We start from the raw sequence: 17,202 nt of genomic DNA, 5'->3' as shown, positions 1-17,202 counted from the left end.
TTGAACAAGATGGAGAAATTTTGCATGCAATCGAATTGGTCTCTGAGCCACAGATACTCATAGAAAGAGCCATATATGGCTCGCGAGCCATAGGTTCCCGACCCCTGCGCCAGACAAACATGGCAGCCATGAAAAGGATTCCGCTCTTTAAAAGAAATACAAATTTCTCGACCTATCTTTAAAAAGATTAACATAGGTATGATAGTTTATGTATATATTCTTGTTATTCAAATCCATGTTTTTTTTTACTGAATGAATGGTTCTTTGTACCACTCGGAGGCACTAGGTATTACACGCTATCCCTTTGATGTAGGCATGAAGGGGTGTCCGGTGCGCGGTTGTGTTGTTATTTCGATTATGCTCATGGATTTTTTTTTAATTCACAATATGTTGTAACAATATATTACTTTTTAAGGAAAAAAAATGTAATATGGTAAGTTAAGAGAAAACAACTTTCATTAGGCGTTTCTCTAATGAGCCAAAATATATTATTTTTATTAGGTTTCTAAAATTGTAGTCCATGTCAAAAATAAACAAAAGTAAATTGTCCCAGTAACAGGTAACTGTTTTCATCTCAAGTATTTTTTTATATTTCACTGTACCTTGGTGAATTTCTTTCTTAGAAACAAAACAGATGCTTAAAATCATGCTCAAGTCCAGTAGCCTAGATGGTAGGGCGCCCGCTTTGAGACTGGGAGGTCGCTGGTTCGCGCCTCGGCCGAGTCATACCTAAGACTTATAACATTGGTAAAAATGGCGGTGCCCTCTGTTGGCTGCGGCTGCATCGGCTCGCTACAACGGGTCAGGTGTATCGACATTTCGTTCTGTGTACATTGTTACAAAGAATGACAATACAAAAGAAATTATTATTAAGTCATGGAATTTTTGTCTTTGTTAATCCACTATATTTTTTATTTATTTATTCTAATGTTTTTCCTACCATAGTGATAAATATTGATTGGAAATGCAATGTAAAAATACAGTAAAAACATTAAATGGATGTTTTAGTTTACTATAAAAAAAAGTTGAAAAATAAATTAACAGTCCTTAACATTCAGATAATTATTAGTTTTATTCCAATTTAAAAAAAAAAGTAAAAAAAAAAAAAATCCTTGAGTGTTTTATTTTACCCCCAAAATAAGTAACTACATAACACAAATCGTAGAAAGGCAAGTGAAAATGGTACATTAAACAAAATTATTAGCAAAATTGCCAATTGAAGTTTTTTTTATCATGTTCCAACTGTTTTCTGTTTTTCTACAGTAAAACAAGACATTTCAAATCAGCAAAATTATTAGCAATATTTTTTTTACTTTATTGTATTAAAAATATGCATCAAACTAAATAAATTAAATATAATGTATGACCTCATGAGCAGATTAGCATACAAAATTTCAGAATATAACGGAAAAACATTGTAATCTGCTGCCACCTACCGATATGGATGAATGTCAGGTACTTGACTGATCACTGGAAGAAAACAAAGATATTGAACAATTTCATGCTGTTTTTGCAACGTTAAAATAGGGCAATTGATTGAAGCACACTCGTTGAAAAACAATGAGCCAATCGACACACTTAAAATGTTTATTATCACACATTTTTAGCATCAACATTATACAACACATATCCACATTGCATACAATAGAAAAACAAATTTGATTTGATGCTAAAAGGACACGCTGGCATCTTTTTTTTTTTCTTTATTACACATCTTTGCTTTCTATAAACCTTTCTCATAAAATATACGATTAGTCTGTAATTGAGTTCAACTTTTCTACATTAAACGTTGCAAAAAACATTGAGACAGTTCCTAATGCTCTTCAAACATCTAAAAATCACCTTACATCTCGTCCAGCTGTACGCCAAGGATCACCAACCTTCTTAGAACTAAAAGCTACATTTTTGTTACAGAAATATCCATCCATTTTCTGCGCTGCTTATCCTCACAAGGGTCACGGGGGTGCTGGAGCCCATCCCAGGCATCCTCTGGCAGTGGGCAGGGGCCACCCTGAACTGGGTGGTTACCATAGATGTTAGAAATCGCATTTCCTTGAAAATCCCAATGACCCATCACTGGTGATGGCATCACGTTGGTGACCCTTGTTGTACGCCGTGTAAATGTGCAAAGATAAAGCTCATAAGTCAAATAAAAGGAGCACTATAGCAGCAATAGTTGTACATCCAGTTTTGTGTCTCGGAGATATGCAAATCAACATTTTCATTGCCACAATAAACTCCGGTTGTAATGGTTGACAAGAACAAATTGTAAAATAGGGACGCACCGAAATGAAAATTTTGAGCCACAACCAAAAAAACCTAAAATTTGTAACGTTTGGCGAAAACACCAAAAGAGAAGAACTGAAATAAAATACAGAGAGAAAAAAAGAAGATTTATTTCACACAACTTGATTAAAATGCCTATATTAAATGCTAAATAACTGACTGGCGTATTACTAAATTTTAATTTTAAGTGTTTCATGTATAATACTCTTGTAAAACAAGGTACGGTATTTTGGGAATTCAAAAAATTCCTGTCGGACGACAAAGTGATACAGATTAAGTAAAACTGCTGAAAGATTTAAAAAGTAAATAAATCAAGCAAGTCAATTCTACTTTGTGTAAAATGGATGGTTACCTTAAAAATAAATAGCTTGTAGTTACTACACTGCACAATCTCACTCTCCCTTTTTTAAGAACAAGTTTCTGGGGCATTTTAGCTTTTAATAGGAAGGAGAGCGAATAACGACAAGAAAACAGGAACAAGATAAAATTGATGATGCCGCGGTATTAGGCGCAGCCTAATGCAACAACCAAGTCGTACTCTCATATTTCGCATTGTAAAATAATAGCAAATTCAACTTTCGATGTACATAGATAAGTGCCAAACATCTAACATTGGTTACGATGGGAATGCTTGTTTTACGGATTAAAACGGCTCAAGTGCCGTAAATTAGGTGTTATGTTAGCATGTAAAAATTTGCCAAAGTCCGTCTATTAGCTGACAAAAAAAAAACACGTAAGCGAAGCGACATTTTGTGAAAATATCTTTTTAATAAAAACTTAGCTTTTCTATATTTTGCAAAAGAAAAATAAGTGGCCGCGTCAAGCACAAACTCTGCCCCAAGTGAAGCCAGTCTCAAACAGCTCCCTTCACTTTTGACATGACATGGTCATAACAATGTTTTTTCAGACCCCCCTTTTTCTGTTTTATTTTTTTCTTTCACCCAATTAGGGAACCTTGGTTGATTATCGGCAGAAACATTTTCGGTGCCAAAAATTCGGTGCATCTCTACTTTAAATAATTCATACAAGACGTCAAAGTTGTTAGTTTGATGGAATTACGTCAAGAAGATTTTCTTAATTCTTTGAAAAAAGCAACTATCCGGTCAACCGGTTCCTGTTGTGCAATACTTAATGTGCATGTACAAATACGATATAGGCTCTTTTTACCACAGACGGAGTTTCCATGGCAACACAAGCGACAATCCAAAAGTGGGAAGAGGTCAGATAGCGTGCAGATGGACACACTGGAATTTATTTCGAGTTTGCTTTCTCAGCCTGGTGGCGCTGATGACTGTGAGCATGTCTGTAGAAGGACAAAGTGCATATCAGTGGTGAGCAAAACACTTGTTTTTTTTCAGAAATGTCTGTAAATCTTTACTCCAAAAATGCAAATGCTTTTTTTAACGAACTTTTCAATTTTTTTTTACCTATTTTTCTAGTAAAATTGGGAAATGTGAACTTTAAATAAGCAAGATTGCCTTAACAAATGATAGTTTTAATGCCCGATTTAAATATATATATAATTTCTAATTTTACGTGTAATAATTATTTAGAATGCGCAAAATGATCCAAATGTCTCCGTTTACAGCAATTTTTTCTTCACATATACAATGCTAAAGATAATTTGGCATATGTTAATGGATTTGCAAATTGTATTTTTCATATTTTTCAAATCGAGAAACAAGAAAAATCCTATAAGATCAGACGTGTTGGAGTAGAGGCACAGCAAGTTAAAGTAATTCAAAGTAATCTTTTCGATTTAAGTGACTAAAACACATTAAGGCTGCCTGGAAAATGATAGTTAAGTCCTTTTTTAACTAGGAGAAAGTTTAACAAAATAGCAAGTGGAGTGAGTAGCCACTGGAGCGAATGTGCTCACCTGGTGAGGTCCTCAATGTCCACCAACATAGCGTCCTGTTCCACATGCTGCTCATCTCGAAGCAGCAGAAGCTGCACCAGCTCTTCATTTAGACCTGCAACGGAAAAAAAGTCTCAATCGTGGAACAGAAAAGCTACTTGCAACTCTTGTGGTTCTCAGCTAGCGTAAATCTTTTTAGAGGGGAGGTTTAGGATATTTTAAAGTGTCACTTTATTTAATTTGATTCACTAAAATGACAACATCACAGTGTGTAAAATTAACCACTAGTGGTCTTTGCAGCTTTGAATGGAGCTGAAGTGTGTTCATTTGAAGAAGACACACTGTGGAAGCCCAAAGGATAACACTGGATTGAAAGCTACTTCAAAATGTTCCCAACTAGCAAGGATGAATTTCAACCAGCAACAGGGAATAAAGATTACTCTCATTTCTAATTGACAAAGGAGGGTCGTGGGGGAGGTGGACCTTGCCCGTGTGCCGCTCCCTTGCTGAATGCATGCAGAAATTTGATGTGATTCAAAGAAAGAAAACCCACCGGTTGGTTGCCAATGCTAAACTTTCTGCTGGGCATGCCTGTTGGTAAATTTCTTAAAGTAAACATTTTATGATCAGGAATCACCTAACATCGGCTTATCATGCATGACATGAGAGCACAGCCAAGGATTTTGATTACAACGGAAAACCTTGTCAGTCGACTCGGGTAATCTAATCGTCTGATAGAAATAAAAAGTTGTGGGGGCAGGGTGTTACTCTTGAGTCAATAGACAAAATGCAAAAGTGTAAGCAGTTTCTGTAGCAGGAAGAAAAGAGGGGAGTTTCTCTGGCCCGTCAGAGAATATCTCTACATATCCTCAACACAGCTAACAATGATCGAGGTTAGTAGCAACCCACAGTCTTAATCCGAGTGACTCATCTAAGTGGCTGGACAAGGAAACAGTGGAAAGAAAGTATATATGCTTGACTCACAGAAGTAGGCATCATTCACTTGCATGACCAGCTGGGGAAAGTGAGTGACACATTAAGGATGAAGCAAGATTTATTTACACGTAGCAGGTTACAATTGCAGCAACAGATGCCTAAATCGGGGAATCGGCAACCAACACGTGCGGGGCTCAGCTATGAAATCTAAGTAGCCGTTAAGTGTTAAAAGCACCACCGGGAAACGCTACCAAGCCAACCATGGCAAAATCCTCATTCGGTGTTCTGTAGTAGTAAGATGCAGCCAAAAATGTCAGCTTCTTGAAATTGCGTTACATAATAAATTAATCTATAAATTCAGTATCCCGACTAAATCATAGCAACCTAGATGCACTTACTCTGTATTTGCGAGTGCAAATCGTTGGTGATGACTTGCAGCTGACCCAGACTCATTTCCCTCATGTCTCCTCGCCTCAGATTCCTCTTCATTAAACCTTCGCTGATGTGAGGCAGATGGGGAAGCTGCAAATGGGCAACAAAAAAAATTGAAACAAAAATTTGGCACGTTCTGAAGTTCTTTGTGATTGGCCGCTAACCAGGTCTGCCACAGGCGAGCGTCTGTGCTGCTGGATCTGCCTTTCTACCTCCACCTGCATGCGGGCCATGGGCCGAGCTAGCGCCAGGGCTACCCGGGCCTCCTCTTGGAGCCTTCTTTGCACACGCCAGAACCCGCCGCAGTCGTCCAGCGGATCAGAGTCCTCTTCCCCCGTGTCCCGATCGGATAGCGACGAGCTCTGCTTGCTCTGGTGAGGAGTTGTGATGAACATGTGACTTGGTTGCGTTGATTTTCTGATGTTTTGTCAATGCATACTGAGATGGGGTGTCCAAACCTTTTTACTTCAGTGCCACTGCCCGCACACATCTTTCAAGCACACCAAAATTAGTTGTATTGCAAGGGTATAGGTTTGATCTTGGCATTGGTGGGGACTCATAGCACACTTTTCTAAGTGATCACATACGATTGGTGGGGACCAAGCAATGATTTAATGGTAAGATATCAAGTCCGAACCCGACCCCAACTTGGCTCAAATTTCAAGCTGGGTTTGGGCTTGAAATGTCAATCGTTATGTCAGGTTTAGGCCAGTTCTCTCTCGTGGATGTTTGTAATTATCCACTTGTAATTTGTCCTTTGTTTATTTTTATTCGTGGAGGATCCGCGCAGTGCAGCGACATTGTCAGACACAGAGAAGTGGGCCTGTGGCGGTGATGGGGGGATAATAGAGGAGGTGGCCAAAATCACCCTTCCTTCCCTTCCCCCTTCTGAACCTTACAAATAAAATATGAAAATTCAGGTTTGCTTCGGGCTCTGTCCCTAAAATCAAGTTAATTGGTCGGGCTCTGTCTGTTTGGGACTTTTGTACCTGCAAGCCGGGCTGGATTTTTTAGGCCCAATCTTACCTCTACAATGATTGCTCAATATTGTTTGGCACAAAGCGCATTTTTTAAAAGTCATCGGATATTGATGAGGACAAACAATGATTGCTTGATATTGGCGGGGACGTGTCCCTGCATCCATGCTAAAACAATGCCCTAATGTATTGTTTACGATGTTGACCTCAGGAAGCTGTCAACCACACATTCTGTTATTACCTATATTTCATGTTAATGATGTCTGTGTATTGTCTGTGCAGCCCTTCAGACTTCTTGGGATTAAGGGCTACACAAATAAACATGACTTGACTTGACATCAGGGATCACTAATATGGTCCTCGCGGGAACCAGGTTGCAACCCTAAGAAAATCTCAGTGGCCCATCGACTTCTTCTGAAAATAGCTCACCCATGAAGGATCGCTGTGATCTTCTAAGAAATTTGATCTCTAACCTATTCAAGCCTACTTTAACACAACTTATAATTTTCACAACCTAAAAACTTAATAGTAACATTGTAACAGAAGTGCTTTGAGGGGAGGCAGGCGAGGTCATCGTAAAAATATCAAATGGTTATATTTATTCAGTGGGCAGCACGGCAGCGCAGTGGTTAGCGCGTTTGCGGCACACTTCTAAAGGTCATGAGATCGAACCTTCCTGTGTGGAGTTTGCATGTTCTCCCCGTGCTTTTGTGGGTTTCCTTCGGGTACTCCCGTTTCTTCCCACATTCCAAAAACATGCATGTCAGGTTTGTTGGCTGGTCCAAATTGTCCCTAGGTGTGAATGATCGATTGAGTTGTCTGTCCCTGTGTGCCCTGCAACTGGCTGGCAACCAGTTCAGGGTGTCCCCTGCCCACTGCCCGATGATAGCTGGGATGGGCTCCAGCACCCCTGAGACCCTACTGAGGATAAGCTGTGCAGATAATCAATGGATGGATTTATTCAGTGTTAAACTTCTTTCTCATATAATTGTCGCAATTTTTTAGATCTTCTTTTTCAAGTGCGAACGAAGATGAAATCAATGGAAACAAATGATGATCAAATACGAAGAAGAAACACGAATCGCTGCGGCCCCTATGTTTCATGACCGTCACAAATAGCTATTCGTTTCTCCTTTACATGTACATTTATTTTTATTGTTGTTTGATCATATACTTATTTCATTATCCAATTCAGTTTTGTTGACTAAAATAATTTACGGATGATTCTAATAGAAAGAAATCCTTGTTGAATTGGTGTAAAACTTCCACATCCGTCTAGCCCCGCCGTGCATACCAAAGGTGTTAAGGGTGTATCCAGACTAGTTTCTGTCCGACTGTCCTCAGCATCACTGTCTTTGTCGCTGCTGCTGTCATTGACAAAACACACCTGAAGGTCCACTCCGCCGTGGAACCTGAAAAGGAACGTGACAGATACATGGCAAAAGTTGATTTTGTAAATTATTGTTTGGATTGTAAATAACTGCAAAACAGTAAAATAAATGCATAACAACTGCCCAATACCTAGAAATTATTTTGCTAATATACACACACACACACACACAAATAAATATACATATATACTAAAGGTCGACCCAATTATCGCCCGGGCCGATTATCGGCACGATATTTGACGGATATCAGTATTGGCGTTTTCATTTATTTAATCGGCTCATTAGGTATATTTAAAACTATGTTAAAAAAGCACACAAGAACTTTGTTTTTAAGCAAAGTTATTCTCTTTTAGCTCCCATCCTCTTCTCTCCCCCTCTCCTCCTCCCAGTCTGTATCTTCTGAGAGGAAGAACCCATTTTCAAGCTACAGATCAACTTGTGGAGTTATACACCCAGGGATCCCCAAGAGGGGGTGAGGATATGGATCCCACCCGGACCAACCGAAGGACAAGGAAACATAGCGATGGAAATACGACAACGAGTGCACAAGTCTTTTGGGGCAAAGTGTGCAAAAATTTGGGTGGCCTGAAAATCTATCAGGCCAAGATGTCACTCAACTTCTTGCGCCTTAACTCTGAAAAGACCGAAATGTTAGTTATTGGTCCATCCAAATGCCGTGACTTGTTTTTAAAAACTACTCTGAACATTGACAAATGTAATATCACCCAGAGTGACTCAGACAAAAAATTTAGGTGTCATATTTGACCCCGATCTGTCCTTTCAAACACACGTTAAGAATATTACTAGAACAGCTTTTTTCCATCTTCGCAACATTGCTAAAATTCGCCCTATGCTGTCTCAGTCGGATGCGTTTGTTACCTCCCGTCTCCATTACTGTAATGCACTACTCTCCAGTCTCCCGAAGTCAAAAATCAAGAGCCTTCAGCTATCACAAAATGCTGCAGTGAGGCTTTTAACTAAGACAAGAAAGTTTGATCACATTATCCCGATTTTAGCTAACCTGCACTGGCTCCCTGTCAGCTTAAGATGTGATTTTAAGGTTCTGTTGGTAGTATACAAAATCATGCATGGACTTGCTCCCTCTTATCTTTCAGATTTAATTTCGCCCTATGTTCCGATCCGGAGCCTTCGCTCTGAAAATGCTAGTCTACTAGTGATCCTAAGAGCCAAGAAGAGATCCGCAGGTTCGAGAGCGTTCGCCATTCGGGCCCCGTAGCTTTGGAATGCACTTCCCCCTGAGATTTGATCTGCAACTTTGCAACTTCTATTCAATAGCATATGAATAACCTATATTTTATGTTGACAAAATCATGGGATGGTGTCATAATAGTCTGTAATAATAGTTTGCAATAGTCTTTGATCTGTGCAGCCCTTTGAGACTCAGTGATTAAGGGCTATACAAATAAACATGACTTGACTTGACCAAGATGAGGTGCGTGCAGACGATACCTGTGGCACAGCACTCAGGGATCAACCCTGGTGAGACAGAGGAGGATCTAGGCCTGGAGCCAAACGACAATGCCCAGGATCTACGCGTGACACAAGCATCAAACCCATACAGAATATCAGAACGTCGCCGAGTTAAATGGCCCCTAGCGAACAAGAAGAAGGAGTGGCTTCAGTTTGACGAATATGCCAACGATATCTTGGACACAACTGCGAAAGGCGATGCTGATCGACGCCTCCAGTCAATGACTACAATCATCATCATCAGCTAAAAGATTTGGAATGGAGGAAAATAAAGCAGTGAAGGTCCCCTACACCATAAACAACACGGCTAACAAGATCCATCAGTTAAGGCAGGAGCTGAAGAGGCTAAAGAGGAAATTTAAGGAGGGGAGGGAGGAGGAGTGCGTTCCTCTTGCAGAAATCCATAACTTCCTCAGCAAAAAGCTCATGACTCTGAGGCAAGCGGGTGGCAAAAGAAAAGCAGAAAACAGCATACCAGGAAGAGGGCTGGCTTCATAGAGATTCCATCTTGGTTCACAAAGCACCTACTTGGGAGGAAGAGATGTGGCCAGCTCAACTGCTTTTAAAGAGGGGATTGATCTCCACCTTAATGAAACCTTCTGTAAAAGTCCTAGGGAGAGAGAACTGGGCCACTGGCATCACCTGATTACTCCACCTGCACCATCACTGGACTTTCATGGAAATGAGCCCAGTTGGAAGGAGATCCAGGAAGTGATCAAAAAGCCCAGAGCAAGCTCAGCCCCATGAACAAGTGAGGTACCTTTCATGGTTTAAAAGAACTGCCCTCAGTTACTCCACAGGCTCTGGAAGATCCCAAAGGTCATATGGAGGAGAGGAAATGTGGCGCAACAGTGGTGGTTTTCAAAAGGGGTGTGGAAGGAAGAAGAGTCGAAGTCCATCAACCAGTTCAGAAACATCTCCTTGCTCAGTTTTGAGGTGAAGAAATTCTTCAGCATTGTTGCCAGACTAATGACTGACTACCTTCTGAGGAACTTGTACATCGACACTTTGGTTCAGAAAGGGGGGATACCAAAGGTACCGTGAGTTTGGAGCACACAGGCGTCACCACACAACTGATCAGGGAAGCCCGGGAGAACAAGGAAGACCTAGTGATGCAGTAGTTGGACCTTACAAACCTCCATAGGTCTATACCCCACAAACTGTTTGAGGAGGCCCTGAGCCGGCACCACATCCTGGTGAAGTTTTAGACTACTACAACAGCTTCAGCCTGAGAGTCTGTTTACCGAAGCAGTGTAACTGATTGTAATTGTCAGCAAAACACAAAATCCATTGGATTTTATATCTGTGTGTGTGTTTTTCCAAATATAGCATGCAGTTAATCGGTGTCCAGAAGCAGGATTTTATCGGTTATCGGTAGGAAAACACAATTATCGTGCATCCCTAAAAATGAGGGAAGATATAAAAATTGATTTAGACGGGACTGACAGCTTATAAATAGCCCACTGGGTTAAGTAAATTAAATCTTCAGCCTTGCTTGCACACGCACGTTCATACAGTATTCATTAGCGGTTTGATCCTACTAAGTCGAACTCACACTGTACGAAATAGAGCGGCAAACATAATTAAATATCCATGATGCTCAAGGAAAAGCACGCCAGCCTGCGAGCAAAAATAGATACCGGGATCAAACATGTCGGTTGTCTGTCAGAATACTAAAGACACAAATACTTCACAGAAGCGCCTCGATCAAAAACCCACCGGGAAGAAAGGTCGTTTTTGCAGCAGCTCGTGAAGATGACTGGCTCGTCGTCATAGAAACTGCCCAGGGCAAGTTTCTGCCGGATAGACTCTCTCTCATTTCGCTGGGCCTGTCAAAAAAGGGGTGGGGAATTCAATTAAGGTAATGAATGTATTGGATCTAGCATGATGCTGGCCAGCCATAAAAAAAAAAAACAGTGTGGTGTCGATTAAAAGCTAAAAGTGTTTATTCCTACTGTGATTATTCTGTGTAAAAGGTTTGTGTATTTCAATGTGCCATTAGAGGTTGTAACTTAGAACGAAGCTGAAGTGTGTGAATTAGAAGAAGACACTGAATTAAAACCCAAAGGAAGGTATTTCAGAAAACTTACTTCCACGTTTCCTCAATTTCACCTAGTGACAGGACATCAAATCTGGTACTAATGCCCACCAGCAACAACGATCGACAGCGAGCTGGATACACCCGGAGCAGCTAAAAAGAGCCAATAGCTGGAGTTGGTCAGACCTAGTTTTAGCAGCTACAATTAGTGGCTAGAAGCAGAAGCTTCTAAAAAGACTGCTAAAGTATTGAAGGAGCAAAGTAAATTTTGTCAAACAGCAAAGAGCTCAGACCTGGGCATTCCAGTCTTCAACTTGGTTAATACAAATTATCAGCTTGTTAGCAAGCTGGCAGGAGTTTAAAATCTTTTGTAATTGAGCAGAGGGCACCTATTTACTCCCAGCAAGACAGACCTAATAGAATACTGCGACAATATCAGCAATGCATGATGAGTTAGTTGTCTTCTACCGGGATCCAAGCCGAAATGGGCAAAATGTAATCGGTCAAAAAGTATGCTTTTTTTAAACATAAAAGTCAACCGCAATGTTCCCTCTAATTTCCACGGGTCTGAGCGTTCACACAAAGTCGGTGAGCAATGCTTGAAACAACAGTGAGCAACCATAATCCCAAGTGTGGCAAGATAATTAATGATCAAACATGTCCAAAACTTGACATCAAGTTACATTTTGCTGAGTTTCCGGCAATGCAAAATTATTTTTCTCTTTTGAATGAATTGACTCATGTACTTTTGCAAAGGTTGTATGGCCTACAAACGTCGTTTGTTCTTACAATTCTTTCACAAGATATCCATTTATTTTTGTTTCCTGATATATTTTGTCGCATAACATTAACATTTTTGGGGGCTAATTTAGTCGGTTGCAAGATACAGAACTGTACTTAATCACATTTTTTAGTGGAAGTACAATGTTGGCAACAAGATTCACTTGATATACTGTAATTGGAAATAATTTGAATGGAACACAAACTTTTTCTTCTTTTTTCCGTGGTTTTTTTCTACTTTTTTAAAAATTCCTTTAAAAAAGATCTCATCGTGTTTATTTTTTTCAGAGCTGTTATTTTTTTCTTTTTGTTCTCTATTGACTTTTTCCTACATTTCCTTCTTTTCTTTTTTACTGGCTTTTTTCTAAATGTTACCTTCTTTTTTTCCTCTTCCTTTTGTTTCCTTTAAGTCATTTTGTGCATAATTTGACATAATATTTGGTCATGTTGGGATTAAAGAAGCAAAAACAACCTGAAGAGCCGTTTAGGACCCGAAAGAGCCGGTTCCTTTTAGTGAGCCGAGCCGAAGAAGCAGGTTCTCGACAAACTCTACTAACTTTACTTAACTTCGTTCTACTTTGACTCGACTTCAAAATACCGTATTTAGGACACAACGTCAGGGGAACCAGTGTATTTTTACCTTCATGCACTGTAACTTTGACTTAAGTCGCTTCTTAATTAGTAATTTTGAGCCCTCATTTTTGTGCGCTGGCTAGATTTTCTTGTCTGCTGAGAATGTGCGAGCTGTGCGCAATTGCGCACGCGCGCAGCTTAGAGGGAACACTGGTCAACAGGTATGGAACAATAACAATAGCTGTAAGCCATAGCCTGCAGCCAAGATGCCATAATGAGTGGCTAAGGAAGGAAAAAAATGGAAAAAAATGTTGGAAGTTGCCTAAGTAGTGGAACTCACCAACGTTTGCTTGCATGAGATGAGTCACACTGAAGGACAAAGCCGGAGCAGCTAACGATAACAATATCAATAGTGGGAAGCTATAGACTGCATCTAAGTGGATAAAATGAGTGGCTCTGGAAGGAAACAATGGGGAAAAACTCAGCGACGTTCACTTGCATGACCAGGTGTGAAGGATATGTGACGCTGAGGGATAAAGCTGGAGCAGGTACCAGTAACAATCGTACCTAGTGGGAAGCTATGACCTGCAGCCTAGGTCTAACGTGAGTGGAAACTTTGGGGGAAAAAGTGGAAGATGCCTGAATTGCAGAACTGAGTGACTTTTCCCTCCACAACCAGGGTTGGGTAGGGTTACTTTAACTTGATTACTTTCAATTACTTTTGGATTACTTCAATACCAAATAGGCTAATAAAAGACAAAAGAAACTAAATATGAATAAAATTATGACTCACAACACGTGGTAAGCTTTCTCTCCTGGCTTTGAAATCTTTGATCTCCGGCAAAACATAAAATGCGACAGAAACAAAATGAAAATAAATCCAAACGTCATTTTTGCCGTTCCATGTATTCCGTTACTCCCCAAGCCTGCACAAAATTTAGTAATTTTATTCATATTTAGTTTATTTTGTCTTTTATTAGCATATTTGGTATTGGAGTAATCCAAAAGTAATTGAGAGTAATGCAGTTAAAGTAACCCTACCCAACCCTGTCCACAACCAACTGTGAAAGACACATGACACTGAAGGATGAAGCAAGAGCAGTTAACAAAAGTGCCAAGCTGTGATCAAGTGGCTAACGTGAGCGGCTATAAAAAGAAAGATGAATGGATCACAGCATTCAGCAACCATCACATTTTGGGCTCAGCTGTATGCGATAAGTGGCTGTTAAGTGCTAAAAGCACCACTGGGACAAGCTACCGACAAAACGGTCATTTGGGCTTCGGTAGTAGTAAGACAGCCCCTGAACATGTCAGCTTCTTCAAAAGGCGTTCCAAGCTGTGTAATATCATTTCAAATTTCCAAACCTGGGTCACATCTCACATGATAACAAAGGAACTGACTTCAGCTGCAACAATGAACTATCACCTTGAACTTTCTAGAATATAGTGCACCTTGTAATGCATCATGGGTAAGACCGGCATCACCCTGAATGCTAATAAAACATAGCGAGGAATGATAAGGCACATTCGAACTGGCCCTGATTCAGAGCTCTAGGAATCCATTTTTAATTTACACCCCAGATATTTAAATGATATGTGGTTGATAAAGCACATAGCAATCAACGCACATAGCAACCCATGCTAACACAGCTATGTTTTCTGTAGATGTCCAGAAGAACACACCCACCCCTGTGAAGCTAAATCATCCACATCAGCACATCAACGACAGGAGCCAATCATGTAAAAATCCCCGCTGCTTCTACACAAAAAAACACAGAAGAGGACACACAAACCTGATAAACGCGTTTCTCTTGGTGCACCATCTTTCAGTGCATGGTAGTCAACATTCAAGCATGCCCTTCCTCTACACTGCAGTGGAGCCAGACTCAGGAGACCCTTTCATATACTGCAAGAGGGAGGGAGGAGGTGGGAGACAAACGCAGGAGAGGAATGGGAGGAGGAGCTGGCTCTCTTACAGATATGCTATCAATGCCTCCATCTTCCTCGTTTGCTCCATCTTTGCAGACGCGAAGTCCTCGTTATGTGAGTGCACCAAGCTCAAATCAATCTCGAGACGTGCAAAGCAGGTCGATAACTGATCAATAAATTGCACTTTGGTTAAATGTCAGCACAAACAGGGACGTGCATTTGGAATTGGTTGTTCTGCCTTTAGCAGGATGGCCACCCCACCTTACAATCTTTTCATATCAGGATACAGAATAAGATTTTTTATCGGACCCTCGTTACGATGTTTTCTCCACTCCATGATGTCAACAAATTATTTTGTGTGACCAAAAACATGCTAAATTAATACTTTACTGTGTTTGTGCGTACGCCTGTGAGAGTTACGTTCTTTATATGTGTCCAAGATGTCTGTCTGCTGTTGGTCGTCGTCAAATAGGATGCTGGTTTGCATCACAGGATACAAGGTAATTTAAGCTTTTTGCATCTATTATAGCTTGTTCAGCTATTGCAGTTGGATGTTTAGAATATTCTTTTACAGGCTTGGGAAAGCTACAGTCCGCGGATTACTGTACACAAAATAAAAATCTAATGTTAAGAATTTGTACAGTAAAATCCCGGCTTACGGCGTACGTAGCTTACGATAAATTCACGTTAGCAATTGGTCATTAGGCTTGCAGTGATGCAAAAGAGAGAAACAGAAAATAATGATAACCATGGAAAGGATGCATGCGATCATCAAAAAGCAGTACGAATGTACACGCATAAAAAGCATCATTCTTTTAAGGGCATGACATTCCTTGCAAGTGGAAGTTTTCAAATTTATCAAACACACAAAAAAAATTATTTAAAATTAAATTTAAAAGCTAAAATCTAAATCTAAAAAATGAAATAAAGTTACAGTACATTTTTAAAATAAAAAACAAAAAAAAAGATGATATAAAATATAGTATTAAAGATTAAAAAGTCTTGTCCTGGAAGACGAATCCATATAGGTTTACATATTGTGTAATTAATTAAATTAACACCTAAGTAACCACAAGGAGGAATGATACAGTACCAGGTTGATCACAGGAAGGAAGCAAAGGTCCTGAAGAATACCATGCTTTTTTTGTGTCATCCATGATCAATTGTGTATTATAACTCTTAGTACATCCCATCAATTATATATGTCACAGCCTAGTGCTCTTTTCAAGGACTTTATGGTTGAGTGAGCTTATTTTAGCCCTACTCTGGATAACACCGTAATAACCCAAAAGTAATATAATAAGTACTAAAATGTTAAGAGTGGAGACAAAGAACCTCACCGAGATGCTTGAGGGTCTCCTTTGTCCCCTGCTGTAGCACTCCTGAATCTCCTCAGCCCAGCTACGACTGTTCACCATGAAACCTCGTCCAGATTCACCGTTGTCCTCTTTTTCAAAGTCCATCCACCACGGTCCAACTTCCACCTTTCCCACAAATACTTCGCCCATGTCCACATCATAGTCTTCCTCCATTGATGGAATGGGATGTAGAGATCGTCAAATAACAAAAAATGAAGAGTCTGTTTTTAGGTCACCTGGTACAAAAAATGCGAATAACCAACATAGAGATAATGTGATTAGTTGTGGTGCCAAAATAAATACACCCAGACCACAAACCTCAAAAGAGCACTCACCTTCATTGTTGAGTGGTTCCTGATTTTGTTCCATCGCAGAGGATGAAACTAGAGCTTCCTACCCTTCCTTTAATGGGATTTATAATAGAACCATTTAAGGTTACGATTTGCATTACGAAGCAAGAGCGCATGCTCCTGCCTTGCCACGGTCACGTGCGGCCTGGCTCCACTCATGCGTGCAGATAGGCGCCCACAGGAGATGGCACCATGTGTAAATATATGGGAACGGACAGAATGGGGTGGAAGTGACATGCGCACTGGCAAACGAGGATAGTTTAATGTTAAAGAGCAACCTCTACTGGTGTAAAAATACAGAATTTGCTTAAAACTATTGATTCAAATAACAAGCAAATACACATGTACTTCTTAAGAAACATGGTTTTATGTTTAGAAATTCATTATATTATGTAACTTGAGATGCACTTTGATGAAACTGACAGGTCACCATCTTACTCCTAAACCTCAGATAACCATTTTGCAAAGGTAGCTTGTCCCGGGGATGCTTTTAGAACTTACTGGCCAATTACCACCTACAGCTGAGCCCTGCATGTGATGGTTGCGAGTCCCATCATTTAGGCATCCGCCGCTTTTTATTTCTGACTGTTTCCTTTATAGCAACTTGGCTGCAGGCTGTTGTTCGCCGCCAGCCCCTATAGTTAGCTGCTCTATGTAAATACAGTCAATTTTACCTGGCCTTTCTGTTTTACACACTAACCCAAGCTGGTCATGCGGTTAAACATCACTAAGTCCCATGATACAGACATCTTTTAAGTTTCCTTCTCTGGCCACCAGGCTCTAGGCTATGACTCGCTGCTACT

The 17,202-nt window shown here is 40.2% G+C and overlaps 1 protein-coding gene and 1 long non-coding RNA gene across 3 annotated transcripts; one reads left to right on the top strand and one right to left on the bottom strand.

The window, feature by feature from the left end:
* Positions 1 to 1,573: 1,573 nt before the first annotated feature.
* Positions 1,574 to 16,528, bottom strand: LOC148376321 (schwannomin-interacting protein 1). 2 transcript variants are annotated; one of them, XM_088346170.1, is made up of 8 exons: positions 16,385 to 16,528; positions 16,032 to 16,285; positions 11,091 to 11,200; positions 7,784 to 7,901; positions 5,677 to 5,883; positions 5,479 to 5,602; positions 4,166 to 4,259; positions 1,574 to 3,589 (listed from the first exon to the last, which is right to left on the bottom strand). In XM_088346170.1, the coding sequence occupies exons 2-8, from the start codon at positions 16,221 to 16,223 to the stop codon at positions 3,538 to 3,540; spliced, it is 897 nt and encodes a 298-aa protein (XP_088202296.1). In that variant the 5' UTR covers positions 16,224 to 16,285; positions 16,385 to 16,528; the 3' UTR covers positions 1,574 to 3,537. The 2 variants fall into 2 exon arrangements, with proteins under 2 accessions (XP_088202296.1, XP_088202302.1); XM_088346176.1 differs by lacking the exons at positions 16,032 to 16,285; positions 16,385 to 16,528 and adding an exon at positions 14,556 to 14,724.
* On the top strand, positions 3,078 to 15,020 carry LOC148376322 (uncharacterized). The gene is made up of 3 exons (XR_015851569.1): positions 3,078 to 3,617; positions 5,680 to 5,886; positions 14,428 to 15,020. It is a non-coding gene; the product is annotated as an uncharacterized LOC148376322 (long non-coding RNA).
* Positions 16,529 to 17,202: the final 674 nt, after the last annotated feature.

This window comes from Urocampus carinirostris, chromosome 1 (genome assembly GCF_059441175.1).
Source record: "Urocampus carinirostris isolate Australia breed hairy pipefish chromosome 1, RoL_Ucar_1.0, whole genome shotgun sequence".
NCBI lineage: Eukaryota > Metazoa > Chordata > Actinopteri > Syngnathiformes > Syngnathidae > Urocampus > Urocampus carinirostris.
This window is presented reverse-complemented; position numbering and strand designations above follow the sequence as displayed.